The 14,257-nt window shown below is 35.6% G+C and overlaps 2 protein-coding genes across 4 annotated transcripts; both read right to left on the reverse strand.

The window, feature by feature from the left end:
• Positions 1–616: 616 nt before the first annotated feature.
• LOC120769739 (glucosamine-6-phosphate isomerase) lies at positions 617–6,451 on the reverse strand. 3 transcript variants are annotated; one of them, XM_040096893.1, is made up of 5 exons: positions 4,006–4,103; positions 3,143–3,270; positions 2,516–3,057; positions 1,952–2,056; positions 745–792 (listed from the first exon to the last, which is right to left on the reverse strand). In XM_040096893.1, exons 1-4 carry the CDS (start codon positions 4,101–4,103, stop codon positions 1,994–1,996), a joined length of 831 nt encoding a protein of 276 aa, XP_039952827.1. In that variant the 3' UTR covers positions 745–792; positions 1,952–1,993. The 3 variants fall into 3 exon arrangements, with proteins under 3 accessions (XP_039952829.1, XP_039952827.1, XP_039952828.1); XM_040096894.1 differs by lacking the exon at positions 745–792 and adding an exon at positions 6,208–6,451 and having other exon boundaries at positions 1,994–2,056; positions 4,006–4,112; XM_040096895.1 differs by lacking the exon at positions 1,952–2,056 and having other exon boundaries at positions 617–792.
• Positions 6,452–10,103: 3,652 nt separating this feature from the next.
• LOC120769730 (lamin Dm0) lies at positions 10,104–14,069 on the reverse strand. Its single transcript, XM_040096877.1, has 4 exons — positions 13,949–14,069; positions 12,598–13,057; positions 11,773–12,476; positions 10,104–11,713 (listed from the first exon to the last, which is right to left on the reverse strand). The coding sequence occupies exons 2-4, from the start codon at positions 13,031–13,033 to the stop codon at positions 11,000–11,002; spliced, it is 1,854 nt and encodes a 617-aa protein (XP_039952811.1). The 5' UTR covers positions 13,034–13,057; positions 13,949–14,069; the 3' UTR covers positions 10,104–10,999.
• Between the last annotated feature and the right edge of the window lie 188 nt (positions 14,070–14,257).

Here is a 14,257-nt window from a genome sequence, read left to right on the forward strand (position 1 = left end):
TTTTCGATGACTGTTTTTTTTTGCACCAAGGCCTGAATCGAAGCAAGATTATCCGCATAGACTTCAGATTTTTCATATCCTGACAGCAAAAAGTCTAACAGTGTGATATCACACGATCTTGGTTTCGGTTCAAATATGCTCAAATGTCGCCGAGATCAAGAGCTTTAATTTAAAGCATCAAATAGTCGGTTGTCATGGCGCGATAACGGTCTCCGTTGACGGTTACGTTCTCACTGTCATCATTTTGCAGAAATATGGACCGGTGATTTTACCGGCATTTCTTCAGGTTGCTCTTCGTCTCAAATGTGGCAATTTTATTTGTTTACATACAGTATGGTATTGAGCCAGAAATACACCTCGTCGCTGAACAAAATTTGGCTCGAAAACGTCGGATCATCTTGGAACTTTTCAAGAACCCATAGAGCGAAGCGATGTCGCTTAGGAAGATCGAGTGGGTTCAGTTCTTTCAAAAGCTGTATTTTGAAAGCTGTATGAACAAAAATAGTCTGACACCTTTACATGACTAACGTCAAAAAAAGGCTATTGAAAAAAGTACCTGTACTTGGCTCACCCGTTACAAATAATTCAAAGTAATTTCTTCATCACATGTATTATTTTTATTTTCGATATTTTTTATTACAATAATTGTAATATGATTACAAATTTAATTTGTATATACTAACTAATGTTTCGCTGAGTTAAATTCTTCCGGAATTGTATCAAAAATGTTATCAAGACTTTTTGAAAGTACTACACCCCTTCCACCATTTTACCATGCAGCTCCATTAGACCCTGTAGGAATAAAATAAATAGTTGCTATAGAGATTTATTTATTTTTTGTTATTATATCACTTTTATATATGTATCTATTTTATATGAATCTAGAATGGCGTAAGCGCTGAGATATTATGGGGTTTCAGTTTATTGTACTAAATCCAAGGTTTTTTAATTGTTTTGATCAGAATTCTAAATGCCTATTAAAAGTCTCCAACTTGCTAGCATCCGAAAAATACAATTTTTTTTTATTAAAAGTTAGATCAAAATGATAATAGCCATAACATATCAACCATACTGCATATACCATACAGCGTCTACCAATAGTGATGACGTGTTTTTGACAGCTCATGACGGACATATTTGTTTGTTCAAACCATTTCTGCCTTAATGGGCTCGTCAACAAAACCCTCGTTTGGTTCACAAAACGCAATTGCATCGTTCAATTGGGGAATCGGGTTCACCAGCTCCTGGTGTTATACTTTCACTGGCATTCAATAGTTCCCTTATACCGAGTTGCTGATGAGCGCTCTCAGAGAGCAGGAGTGCAAGTCGAGTAGAAAATCGTTCGGCATCGCACCTTTTTTCTGTTTGTTGACGTGCGTTTTTTGCTGTACAAAGGCGGGTGCATATCTTGGCTGCAACAAGACAGTGGTCCGAGTCGATGTTAGGACCTCGAAGCGTACGCACGTTTAAAATACTGTGCAAAATACCGTGTCACAACATGTTCGATCTGGTTGGTGGCTTTTCGATCCGGAGACAGCCAGGTAGCTCGATGAATTTTCTTAAACCTCTTCGTATTATTAAAACTCCTCAGCCTTATAACAAATGTTTAAAAAGAGCAAATTGTGGAGACCTCAACTAATTATTTTGAGAAAATATCAATAGCCACTTACTAAACGGGGTACCGTTGAAAATATTCTGCTCTAGTTTAAAATCTTAAACAACCTCTGGCAATATTTGTGATATAAGTACTATATTCCATTTATATAGAAGAGCCTAACCAGAATATTGAGATGGATACCATGGTAAACTTCGCTGTTGAGTTTCTACTTAAAAGGGAACCTTTCTTTGAGACATTGGGGGTAATTCTTGCACATAACTTCTTTTTTTCAATTGATAAATCTTTCATAATTCCAGTAACTCAAAATTAGTTCATTGTAAAGAAAATACATACACATGGGAACCATAATACTTGAGTGTTATTAGCTGGATCAATTCATTGCACGTTTAACTCAGCTTCCTCGCCAATCATTTTTTCATGTACATCTCGTAGTATACCCTGGTATTTTGAAAATATACATACATACATATATGAAAAAAATTTTAATATATTTTGCAACTAGAACAAATAACTTTAAAAATTAGTGGCAACTTGCGACTATTGGATTACTATACAGAGCACTATTGTATTTTGGTATTTTGGATAAAAAATGTGCTCTCAAAAGAGATTGCTATGTTAGAAAGCATTTTACAAGCCTCAAAAAACCAACACTAACTACCTTTAATAATTTAGAAGTTATATTTTTTTTACCAGACACCATTATTTGTAAAAAAGTGAACCAACACCAAACCAGTTTTCCCCATTTCAAGCAAATAGAAATTAAACATCTTAATTTAAACACCAGATCGGCAGATACTTGAGATCAGCAACGCTGAGTCATTCTATAATACAGCCAAGCCATACGAACCATATACATTAAAAATGTATGTGCAAAAAATTATCGTAACAATATTTTACCTTAAAATACTTCACCGTCTTAACCCTCAACTCCAGCGTGGCATCCTCGTCGCAAAGCATCAACGTATTGGGATGTTGCTGGAAGGCACTCACCGTCCACATATGATTTACACCCTCCTCGATTGCCTTGTACAAGGCGAATGCTTTGTGCGCACCCGTAATCAATATCATCACTTCCTTCGAATCCATCACGGTACCGACACCCACAGTTAGCGCCTGTTTGGGCACCTTACTCATGTCGTTATCGAAGAAGCGCGCATTTGCCTCTAATGTGTCCTGTGCCAATGTTTTCACACGTGTACGTGAGACCAACGAACTGCCAGGTTCGTTAAAGGCTATATGTCCGTCCGGTCCGATACCACCGATGAAGAGCTCTACACCACCCGCCTCCCGTATCATTGTCTCGAATTGTTGGCATTCGGCGAGTAAGTCCTTGGCATTGCCGTCTAAAATGTGCGCATTCTTCGGATCGATATTGATGTGTTTGAAGAAGTTGTTCCACATGAAGTAGTGATAACTTTCGGGGTGATCACGTGGTATGCCTACGAAAAATATAACAAAATTAGTAGTAGTCTCTAGTAGTCAAATTATCTAAGCTCATTTATGTAGTTGTTGACATTTACTCACCTACATATTCGTCCATATTGAACGTTTTCACAAACTCGAAGGACACTTTGCCGGCTTTGTGGAATTCAATCAGTTTCTTATACATGCCAAGTGGCGTGCTTCCGGTGGGTAGACCCAAAACGAAGTATCTGTAATTTGAGAAACCAAACGTATACTTATTAGTTCCTTTTTGTCAGCCTTCTATAGTCTTTTTATTGAAACTTTTTATCACAAGGAAGTTCACTTAAAGTGGAATTCGGTCTATTGATATAGACTAAATATCCAAACGTGTAAAAAAATATTGGGTTTCGTAAAAATCTACGGCATTTCTCATTCATTTTAGTTTGAGACCTCTTTGTTTCAAGACACTAAGATATGTCCGCTATAACTTCAAGACCGACCAAGATACACAATAAATAATTATTGTCAGCCCCCTCTGCTTGTAAATCCATAATAAATGCTATTACGGAAGGACCCTATGATTCGATAGTGGTATTGTTTTGACCCTCAAAACAAGTATTGAGGGAGTGTTTTCTTTAAAGGCAATTCTATTTAAAGCAAGGTTTCCTGTCTCATCCTGTCTAAGCATGACGTAGTTTATGAACGACTTTCCGGTTATCCAGTATTTCAATCGTTTTTGCTTGTGATCGCTCATGTCTATACTGCATCGTCGAGTTTGTAATGGTCAATTTGGATACAATCGATCAGAATGTTAGTCTTCTAAGACCTTACCCGATTAAACCGAGCTTTACCCAAGCTGACTTATATCACATGGTGCTTAAGTCATGTCTCTGCTTTTCTCTATCATTTAACCTTTGTTAATTTTAGTTCCTCTTTTAGTACTACTAGGCAAGTTTGTTAAATAATTCGGCAAAGATACTCACTTGTTCGGGCCGGGCTTAAAGTCATTAATGCGTTTCATCACATATTTGGCTGCCCAAACTCCAACTGAGTCGGCAGTATCCAAGATCACCAATTTCATCTTAAGTTACTGTAAATAAGAGAAAGTTTAATGAATTTTATAATCAAATAATAGTTTCGCTTTCGAAATAGATAATTAATTTCAGGTTGTGGCAACACTGTTCTCAAAAATTATGTAAACCAAAACTGAAAATACATATCTTGAACTTTTAGTTTGAGAATTGAAATGCGTCTAACCAGAAGTCGCCATGAAATAACTTGCGTTTATTTTGAAGCGTGTGAAGCGTGGTAGAAAGTGGGCGGATATCAAAAAAGTTCACACAATAAACACGAATAAATATGTTTCTATATCGAAAGAACATTCTTTGACATTTATTTTTTGAAGATTATCTCTTTCTAATGTTGGCCGCGGCTACGTCTCAGATGGTCCATTCGTTGAGTCCAATTTTCGATGACTCGTTCGAGCATTTCGACTGGTAACTGGCGAATGACAAGCGTGATGTTTTGCTCCAAGGTCTGAATCGAAGCGGTATTGTCCGCATAGACTTTAGACTTCTAACAGGAAAAAGTCTAACATTGTGATATCGCACGATCTTGTTGGTCAAACGGTCGACCTAAACATTAAACTATCTGCTCACTGAAGTAGTGCCGTCTTGTTGAAACCAAATGTCGACGAGATCACGAACTTCAGTTTGAGGTATCAAATGGTCAGTTATCGTGGCGCAACTTGTTGCGAATAGTACGCTCGATAGGCCGATCATGTTGACCATAAGTTGAGCGAAGCTTATCTTTGGCAGGAAAAAAATCGGGGTCCGTTTTTTTTTACTATATCTCGACTGTCTTAGGAACGGGTACGGATTATGGTCTTATTTCATGGTAGAGAATAAATCACTCAGTTTTTGAGATCTCGATCTGAAATTGTGCACATATCCTTTTCTCCCAAAGGGGCTGCTTATTTGTTGGAAATGCTGATATTGGACAACTATAGGATATAGCTGCCATATAAACTAGACGATCAAATTGTAAGGAAAACTTTACATTCATGATCTATTATCCAAGGCAACGCTACAATCTCCGAACATATTATTTAGATCCGAGCGCTATGGCATAAAACTGTCATAAAAACTGACTGATCAAAATTCACATAAAGATCTTTTAATATCCTTTTATGCTTTAAGAACTTTACTCATAAAACGTATTATAGCCTCGTTGCCAGCGAAGTTTTGAATTTGAAAATTCTTTAGTGAAAAATAGGCTTTAATTTACCGAAAATTCATTATTTTTTAATAAATGTTTATTTGTTGATTGATATGGCAGCTTTGATTTTAATCTTTCACTCTACAACATTGGCAGAATGCAAAGCAAATTCTCATATGCAGAAAGCCGAGAGCCAAAACCGCCAGCTACAAGTGGTTGGCGGTCGGTTCGGTGGTTCGGCAAATGATAAGCTCAGAGATACTTGCATGTACATACTTACATATATATTAAAATAGTATATACATATGTATATGTACATATGTATATATTTTCATGTATATAAATGCATATTTGCAGTTTCTCGCGTGTAAACAAAAAATATTACATACATGTGTATGTATTTAGGTATGTATGTATGTACATATATTGCTTTGTGATTAATTCAACACCCATAGCCGATGCTGTGGTATTAATAAATTTTAATCAAAAAGGAGTTAAATACAAAATACACGAGTTTTTTCACTGTTATCAATATTGCCCTCATTGATACACGATAATAATTTAAGTACTTGAATAAATTTATAAATTTATGTGCGTGCGCACATACACACATGCATATATACATACATATGTATGCATATGAAAGTATGTATGTTTGTTATATGGACTTTGCAAGTCAAGAGCGTCAAGGTAATTGACCTTTTTCGTTGTAGAATGTCACAGACAACTCACAAGTAAAAAACACCAGCTGGTGATGACAACTGGACGTCGCATTTACATGCATGTATAAATACATGCTATACATATGTATGTACATAGTACATATGTATGTACATATAAACGTAATGTGAAGATAAAATTTTTTTTGACGATTCCAGACTGTTTCACCATTTTTCGGCTTAAACATTTAATATACATACATATGTATTTATGTACATGTATTTATTATTGTTGTTGGCACTTCGTACTTTTTATAGATTCTAAATACACGGCAGTATATGGTATTTATGTATGTCTATGGCAGGTTACGTTTCTTCGAAATGAACACTTTTGGTTTGTTTTCGTGAAAATTTCAAACTAAATTTTCGCAACTAGCTTAGCTATTTTCTTTTTTTTTTTTGAGTTGCAAAACAAGTTTATTGTTTTTGTTTGTTCTAAAATTTTAACAACCGCACTCTTTACTACTGTTGTGCTCAGTGCGAACACAAATTATACTCTAAGAGCCGATTGGCGTCGAAGCTTAACAAACTTACCGAATGCAATGAGCTTACATACATACATATCTATATATAAATATGCCACCGCAAAGCAACCGGCAAGTAAATTATATTTTCTCCTATATACATTTGTATGTATATGTGAAGGTACCACTAGGGTGATCGTATCCATAAATTATTAATAATATGTATTAATAACGAAAAATAATAAAAAGTTTGATCGAACTCAGTAAGAAATTTCATGGTCTCTATTTTGTCACAAATAAGGCACATAGTATTTCGATGTCATTTTCGCTTTAACTTTCTTCAACAGATGAGGATTTATGCAACAAATCTAATAAATAAAAAATTCAAAATAGCTTATATTGTCTGATCAAATTAAATGCGGATCGCTTTTTAATGTAAATCTCTATTGTCGGCTTCAAAATAGGCTTATCAAGCTAGTCATTGATTAATTAAAATTTTCCTACACTTGTTATAAGACTGGGCTGGGATGGCCCTCGTGGGTTTCCTCTGGTAAAAGACAGCCTTTTTTCAAAAAAATTTTTCTCATAAAAAAATTTAAATATTTTATTAGAATTTTATGTTGTTACAAACATACCCTCTTAACAAAGAAAATCTGACATTTTTGGAAAAAATATTTTAAACTAAAAAATTGCGAAGCCATTTCCGGTGACCCCTCGGAAAAAAGTTGCGCCCGCGTTGGCTGGATAACTCCTTACATTATCATCTAAAGTAAAAAATACGTGTTTTAGTTTAGTATCTACGAAACTGTTCCTCGGATCAACTTGAAAATTTAAGACAATATTCAGGAAGTGTTGTAGAATTTATTAAGACAATAATTCGATTTTTTGAAAGCCGTAAACCTATGTAACCCCTTATTACAAATCTCTATTGTCGGCTTCAAAAGAGGATTTTTTTGAGCTAATACCAGCTAGTCATTGATTGATCCAATTTTTCATGCGCTTGTTATAAGACTCGACTAGTATGACGCTCAGGGTCTTCAGCGAATTTTTTCGTTTTTCGGTTTTGGTTCATTTTTTAGAGCCTCTTTTGCTAGACTGTTGGATAGTTTCGACGATATATTCATAAGCGCACGTCTCGTTACAAATAATGATGCATCTGTTGAGTGTAGGGGCTTCAGGTATGTTGTCAAGCATCTCTTTTGTGATCTCTACTCGGCGCCGTTGTTGCCAAAGATTCAAGTCTTTTGGTACGAGTATAGCATTGACATGCCTTATACCCAAGAAAAGATTCTTTAACTTTTTTATGGTCATAATTTGAGGTGGATGAAGGAATCGATTGAGGCAAGGTATATAACATAGTCTAATCTTTGGTCTAACCATAAGAGGATATATTGCTCCTTCAACGTTTCGTTAAAGTGAAACTTTGAGACATTCAAAATAGACGTGTCTTTTGAACTTAGTCTCCTCATTTGAGTGAAATATTTTTCCAGTTAGCAGTTTTTGAGTGACACCCTGATGGTTGAGGGACTAATTCTTAGCGTAATCCGTTGAATCTGAGCCACGGATCAGAAGTTGAAGGAGCCGTAGAGTATCTTGGCGAAAGAAAAAAGAAAGCTTTGACTTTGTCACCGTTAGACAGGAATACATTTTTTGGTTAGGATTTTTTCCTTGTCTCTCTCAGATCAAAGACTGTAGAAGTAATTATTTTTTAAATACCCACACTTGCATATATAGTCAAGCATCTTCTCCTGTTTTTGCCGGTGCAACTGATATATCAGTATCATGTTTTGTTCCGATATTTTTACCGGTTTACAATGGTTCTTCTAATAATATTTCCACGAAGAGCTCGATATCCCTAATATGAGCTCCAAACTTTATAAATACTATCATATATGGATATAGGGGTCCTGCTTGTGGTAAACAGAGTCTAACATGTGAGAAACAAAGGCTACCCTCTTTGTGTTATTAGCGAATTGTTCTTCAACCAGCTGATAGGCGATAAAAGACCTAAATATGTACATATATTGCGGTCGTTCTTTTATCTCTAAAGTGTAATTCCTCACAATACCATAATATTGTTGTTGTTGTAGTAGCGTTAAAAATTTTCCGATAAATTTATAGAAAGCTGTCGAGAAAGCAGTCCTAAAACAAACAAAAGTCCGTGGTAATGTTGAACGTTGACTATCTTGGGGACGCATTTTTCATCGAAAAAATTTAATCAGCGACTACTTCAGATTATGAGCTTAACACATTTTTCAGATATAAAACGCACGAAAGATAAGGAAGCTAGTAGCTCTGGTTCCATAAATTTACTTTCAATTGTGAAATTTCCGTCTAAACTTGAGGGTTATCAGTGATTGTAAATTCAATCGTTCCCACGGCAGGACTGTCAGCTCCACAGAATTGTGCCGCTACAACAACAACAGCAGCAAAATTGTAAAATCAAGTAATGAAAGCTATGATAAATACCCAACACAGTATTTAGGGAATGATTTACGGTCATACTAAAACAACAGTACTTTCTAATTCCGTCAATTGACTCTGCGCATGCATTGCATGTGCAAATCCAAGCACCTTGTTGCTGTAACAGCATAAACATATCCTAAACAATGTTGTGTAGCTTTTTTGGATTGAGACTTACCTTTATAAATCAGCGCTTCCTCAGGCTCCGTTTAGATGACCAAAATTAGCGACGCCTAAACGCACAAACTTGTTATACTCCGAACCAATAAATGAAAACACATGTTTTTTTATATTTTCTTTTATTAAAATATTGATTGACATTTTTATATTTTTATTTTTATACGAACACAGGGAGAAACATAAATTTTAATTGTTGTAAAAAAATTTGTATAAATTTATCCTTTGCAAATACAAGTCGGAACGCATTTTGCATATTATAAAATTATTGAATGGCCATAAAGTCAATTATAATATTTAAATTGAATATAATTAAATTAAATTACTTTGTTTAATTCTAAAACATAGACGTAATAATGTAAACCGTTATTGTTAAGGGAACAATATGTTTTGTTGAACTTTTCGGAATATCCTAAAAGCGCGTAGAACTTTCAAAACGAAAGTGCAAACCGTTTCAATTTTTGATGGTAATTTTCTTTTTTTCTTTCCTTTTCTTTTGGTAAAATGGTTGGGCGTTTGAGCGTGAAGTAACACAAATTAAATAATCTTTACTGATTTTAAGTGTGAAATATGGAAATACAATGCGCGAAAAAGCTTTGATAACAATTTATTTGTGAAAAAAATATTTACGTATTTATTAATTGATAATTGTAGCTTTAATTTTGAAAATTAATCAATTAAAAAATTAAATTAACTGCGTCAGGAACGCTGACGTAGACGCTTGGAGCCGCTAATATATTGCAAGAAATTAATTTTTTTCAGTTTTTTTTACAAAAAAAAGTAATAAATAATTATTGGTCGCTTGCTTAAGCGACACTTCCTTCTAAGTCAATGATGTCTTACATGCATAGCGCTTAAATTTCACAAATGCTACACATATTAGACGCCATTAAATACCTAATTCTTTTAGCTACCTCCTATTGTATATTTTTTTCGCCACTTCAAACTTCGTTCACCTTCCAAAATTTTCTGCTTGATTTTAGGTATTAAAATATGCAGTTAATATTATTATGTTTTTTCGTTTCTTTCAAAGAAAAGAACGTGTGTTATATTATTTGTTGCGAAATTTTCGAGTCTTTTTTTGTTTTGTGTGTCTATTTTGTATTTGTACCTCAATGTTCCAAACATCCAGAAACTATAACCATAAATTTGTACATTTTTAAAGCAAGAAAAAAAAAATAAATTTATACTGTTAGTAATTATGGCAGAAAAGCATGTGCGCTTTCCTTGTACTCTTTGATTGATTTTATGATTTAGTTCGAATTACAGTGAACGCTAATGCACACACACCACACATAACAGATATGGAATAAATATGTGTTTGCTTTCTCTTAACACAACAGTGCACGTTTTTGTTGATTTTTTTCAAGCCTTTATTTTTTTGCAAGCTCAAATTGTTCAAAATTAATGCCACAATATTTAAGTCATTCAAATATATATGTATGTATGTGTAAAAAAAACGGTTACAATTAGCGCAATTAAACTAGGACCTAGATGCTGGCGATACTATAGCATAATGTTAAAAAAAAACTAGAAATATATGTATGTATGTAGTTATGAGAGAAATTAAAGAGCGGCAACTAGATTTGAAAATTCCAAACATATGAATGGTGGCAAGCAGAGTTGAGTAGTTTTTAGCGTCAGCGCACATGACACGCGTTACTGCATGTATATATGCTAGTGTGTGTATGCGAATTTAATTGCATATTGTATCTATGTACTTGTGTGCTGCTGCAGGAGTTTTTCGGTTAGACATGGTTGTGATTGTTGTTGTTATTGTTTTTTACTTTTTAATTCTTGGTCTGCGCTCGCTTGAAGCCTTTACTTTTGAAATGTTTTTCAACCAGTTAAAGAACATTAAAAATATATATTTATATAGTAATCTTTTGTAGTAATTTTATATATTAGGAGTTAATTTGTTCTGCACACCTACATGTTTACATTAAACGACACTTTTCATCTCCCTGCTGCGGATCACCTTGCTGATGATATAGTTCCTCATTACCGACACCATCCACTGTTGATACGCCCAAACGGCTGCCATAGGAGCGATGACGTGATGCGTGCTTCACAATTGTGCGTTTTACGCGTTCTGAGCCGGCCACTTCCTCACCATCACCATTGAACAGTGATGTCTTCATATTGTCGCCAACGAACCATTTTTGTGTTTTCATCACAATATTTGCTGGCGGTTCGTGTGTCGCACCAGCATCGGAAGACCATACAGTTATCACTGCACCGGCATCAACTTTGACGGTACGATGAAACTTGAAAGCGGTTTCATTACTACCTGCTGTACGTATCAGTTGCCAACCGCCGATTTGTACCTCCTTGTTACCTTTATTGTGCAATTTCACGTATTTACCCTCCGCATCGACATCGGCAATTTCAATATCGCCCTTTGCGCTGCCAGTTACAAAATATTCAGATTGACTAAGGTCCTCGGACTCATCGACGACGGTGCGTTTTCTTTTCAGCGGCACTGTGGAGGCGCCACGTGATGGTGTCTTGCGTATAGGGGTAGCACGGGTGCCGCGTAAACTTTGACTAAACGAACCGGATGTAGTGGACGAATGTGGTGTAATGTTGAGACGTGACTCTTCGCCACACAGCAGTTTGTCGTAAGCGGCAATTTCCAAATCTAGCGATACCTGTAGAGGATTAAAAGTTAGCATTTATCTCTAAATATGGAAAACTGCAGTAAATTCACCTTGATATCCATTAAATCTTGGTACTCCTGCAATTGTTGTGCCATTTCATCGCGCAAGCGCTGTAATTCTGCCTCCAAATTCGATATATCCGCATTGTGACGTGCACGTTCGCGATCCAACAATTGCTCCAACTCGCGTATGCGCGCCGTTAGCGCTGCGTTGGTCGACTCCAACTCACCAATGCGTGAGTTTAGCGCATCTATGCGTGTACGTGTTGTGCGCAATTCTTCGATAGCGTTTGCAGCTGCATTGGAATTGCGATTGGCTGCCGATTGTAGATTTTTCATTTTTTGTTCATACAGCAATTCTATCTCTTCGCGATTAGCGCGCATTTGACCTTCATATTGTTCACGCAATTCTTGTAGCGATTGTTGCAATTTGGCTTCGTATTGTTCGACCAAACGTCCGTCAATTTCACTAATTTCCACCTGGCGACGGGTGCGTGTTTCATTCATTTCCTGCACGTGTATCTGGTCTTTGAATGTCAACTCTTCGCGTAGACTTTGTACATTATTTTCTAGATCGACGCGTGCTAATGTCTCTTCTTCCAAGAGTTTGCGAGCCTCCTCCAATTGTTTGCGCAAGCGTTCCAGCTCTTTGACAGCCTCATTTAATTCATCGACAGCCTTTTTGCGATCTGCATTAGCGGCACTATACTTATTACTCAAATCAGCAGCGCGTGACTCATACATGCGAGCATTTCCTAAAATTTAACAAAATATTATAATATCGACATTCCATTAGTGGTTCACAAAAACTTAAATTGATAAGCAGAAATGAGTTGCTACAGTTACTATATAGATAAATTCATGACGTGCACATACCTTCAGCGAAAGTACAATCTTTTGTTTTCTTATCTAATTTAGCCTTCAGCTCCTCATTCTCATCCCACAGACGCTTAGTATCGATTTCCAATTTTGCTTTTTCGCGTGCAGTTTCATCCAGCAAACGTCTCGCATCACTCAATTCGTTTTCATACATCGATTTGATATTGGTAGCCTCACGGGTGACAGTATCACGCGTCGTTTGCACCTCAATTGAGAGGCGGGCATTTTCAGTTTCCAAATTACGTACACGATCAATGTAGCAGGCCAAACGATCATTAAGATTCTGCAACTCTGCCTTTTCTTGTAGACGCGAATGTCGCGTAGGACTTAATGGGCTGGCAGAGCGATTAGCACCAGGAATTATCGGGGTTGATGTTCCACCCGGCTGCGGTTGGGGTGTGGCGGTTCCGGCGCGTTTCGATTTAGTAGCCATCGTTTACAATTCTCGATCTGCAATCTAAAATTTCAAAACCAATATACATATATGAATGTACAGATGTATATGTAGATAGAAATATTCAAGTTTACACATTCATCTATTTGTACATTAAATATTTTGCCGGTACTATGGGTACATGTAACATATACTTATGTATATAGAGGACATTTAAAGCTAGTAATGAGAGTTGCCAATTAAACGAATTCCGCGACCCGTGGTTTGTAAAAATATGCTTGCTTAGTTTTTTAAATACACAGAAATATGGTACATAAATATAAATGTATATTGTTTCTCAAACACATGCAGATTTATTTCTTTCGATTAACAAGTTACAACATTTTTATTATTTTTGTAAATATTACATTAAATAGAAAACTACTAAATTAATGTTTATATATAAAACAGCAAATCTTACATAAAACACAATTTCCAAAATTTCTATTTTTAGTATTCCTGTATGTAAACAAATTCACTGAAGTTATTTAACGAAAACACCAAACAAAATTTCACAATATCACGTTAAGTCTGGCAGCCCCGGGAGAACGTGACCCCTTAAAAAACTTACGCGCCGATTTTCTATTCTCGTCACGGCGACTGTACTAAATCCCCCTGTCCTAACTTATGCGTACGCCTATCACACTAATCTCAGTGACCTTTCTTTTAGTCTAAATTCGGATATCAGGGCCCTGCATTTAAGCATTATAATACTTTTGGATATATTTCTATTTATATTGTGCAAACGATTCTTTCAATTTTCAGGCATGCAAACCGCCATTGCTATACTTTCTCCACGCCACCATATTCCTCAGCAAATATGTTTAATTAGCTGCACATATTTATATTATATTCAACCGCATACCACTTAAAATATATTCACAAATAACTCAATACATATTCTGTAATACGCACCAAATATTTAATATAAGTTAATTTATTTGTTTTATTAAAAAATTAACAACGTTCACTAGCAAACGCACTTTAATCGTCACAAAATTACACTTCGTTGTTGGAGGTTATACAGAATTATACTGAACTGTCAGTTACGATAAAAGTGGCGTTTCGTTAAGTCAGTGCTGCCAAGTCAGAAAAATTCCGTTTCGTTTATTCGGTCTTTCACGCCCTCTTTCTATTTTCTTTTCATTTATTTCTTCACACCTTTCGTAAATATTATTTTTTTTTGTTTCACTTTTGACAATTTTTTTTCGTTAAGTTTCACCG

This window comes from Bactrocera tryoni, chromosome 2, assembly GCF_016617805.1.
Source record: "Bactrocera tryoni isolate S06 chromosome 2, CSIRO_BtryS06_freeze2, whole genome shotgun sequence".
Taxonomy (NCBI): domain Eukaryota; kingdom Metazoa; phylum Arthropoda; class Insecta; order Diptera; family Tephritidae; genus Bactrocera; species Bactrocera tryoni.

Bases quoted from the DNA above. Each gene is read 5' to 3' on its own strand.
- LOC120769739 (XM_040096893.1), bottom strand. From the start codon at position 4,103: ATGAAATTGGTGATCTTGGATACTGCCGACTCAGTTGGAGTTTGGGCA. The intron at 3,058-3,142 runs GTGAGTAAATGT...TATTTTTCGTAG, and splicing joins CAATATGGACGAATATGTAG to GCATACCACGTGATCACCCC. The intron at 2,057-2,515 runs GTAAAATATTGT...TCAAAATACCAG, and splicing joins AGACGGTGAAGTATTTTAAG to GGTATACTACGAGATGTACA.
- LOC120769730 (XM_040096877.1), bottom strand. From the start codon at position 13,033: ATGGCTACTAAATCGAAACGCGCCGGAACCGCCACACCCCAACCGCAG. The intron at 12,477-12,597 runs GTATGTGCACGT...GTTAAATTTTAG, and splicing joins AGATTGTACTTTCGCTGAAG to GAAATGCTCGCATGTATGAG. The intron at 11,714-11,772 runs GTGAATTTACTG...AATCCTCTACAG, and splicing joins AAGATTTAATGGATATCAAG to GTATCGCTAGATTTGGAAAT.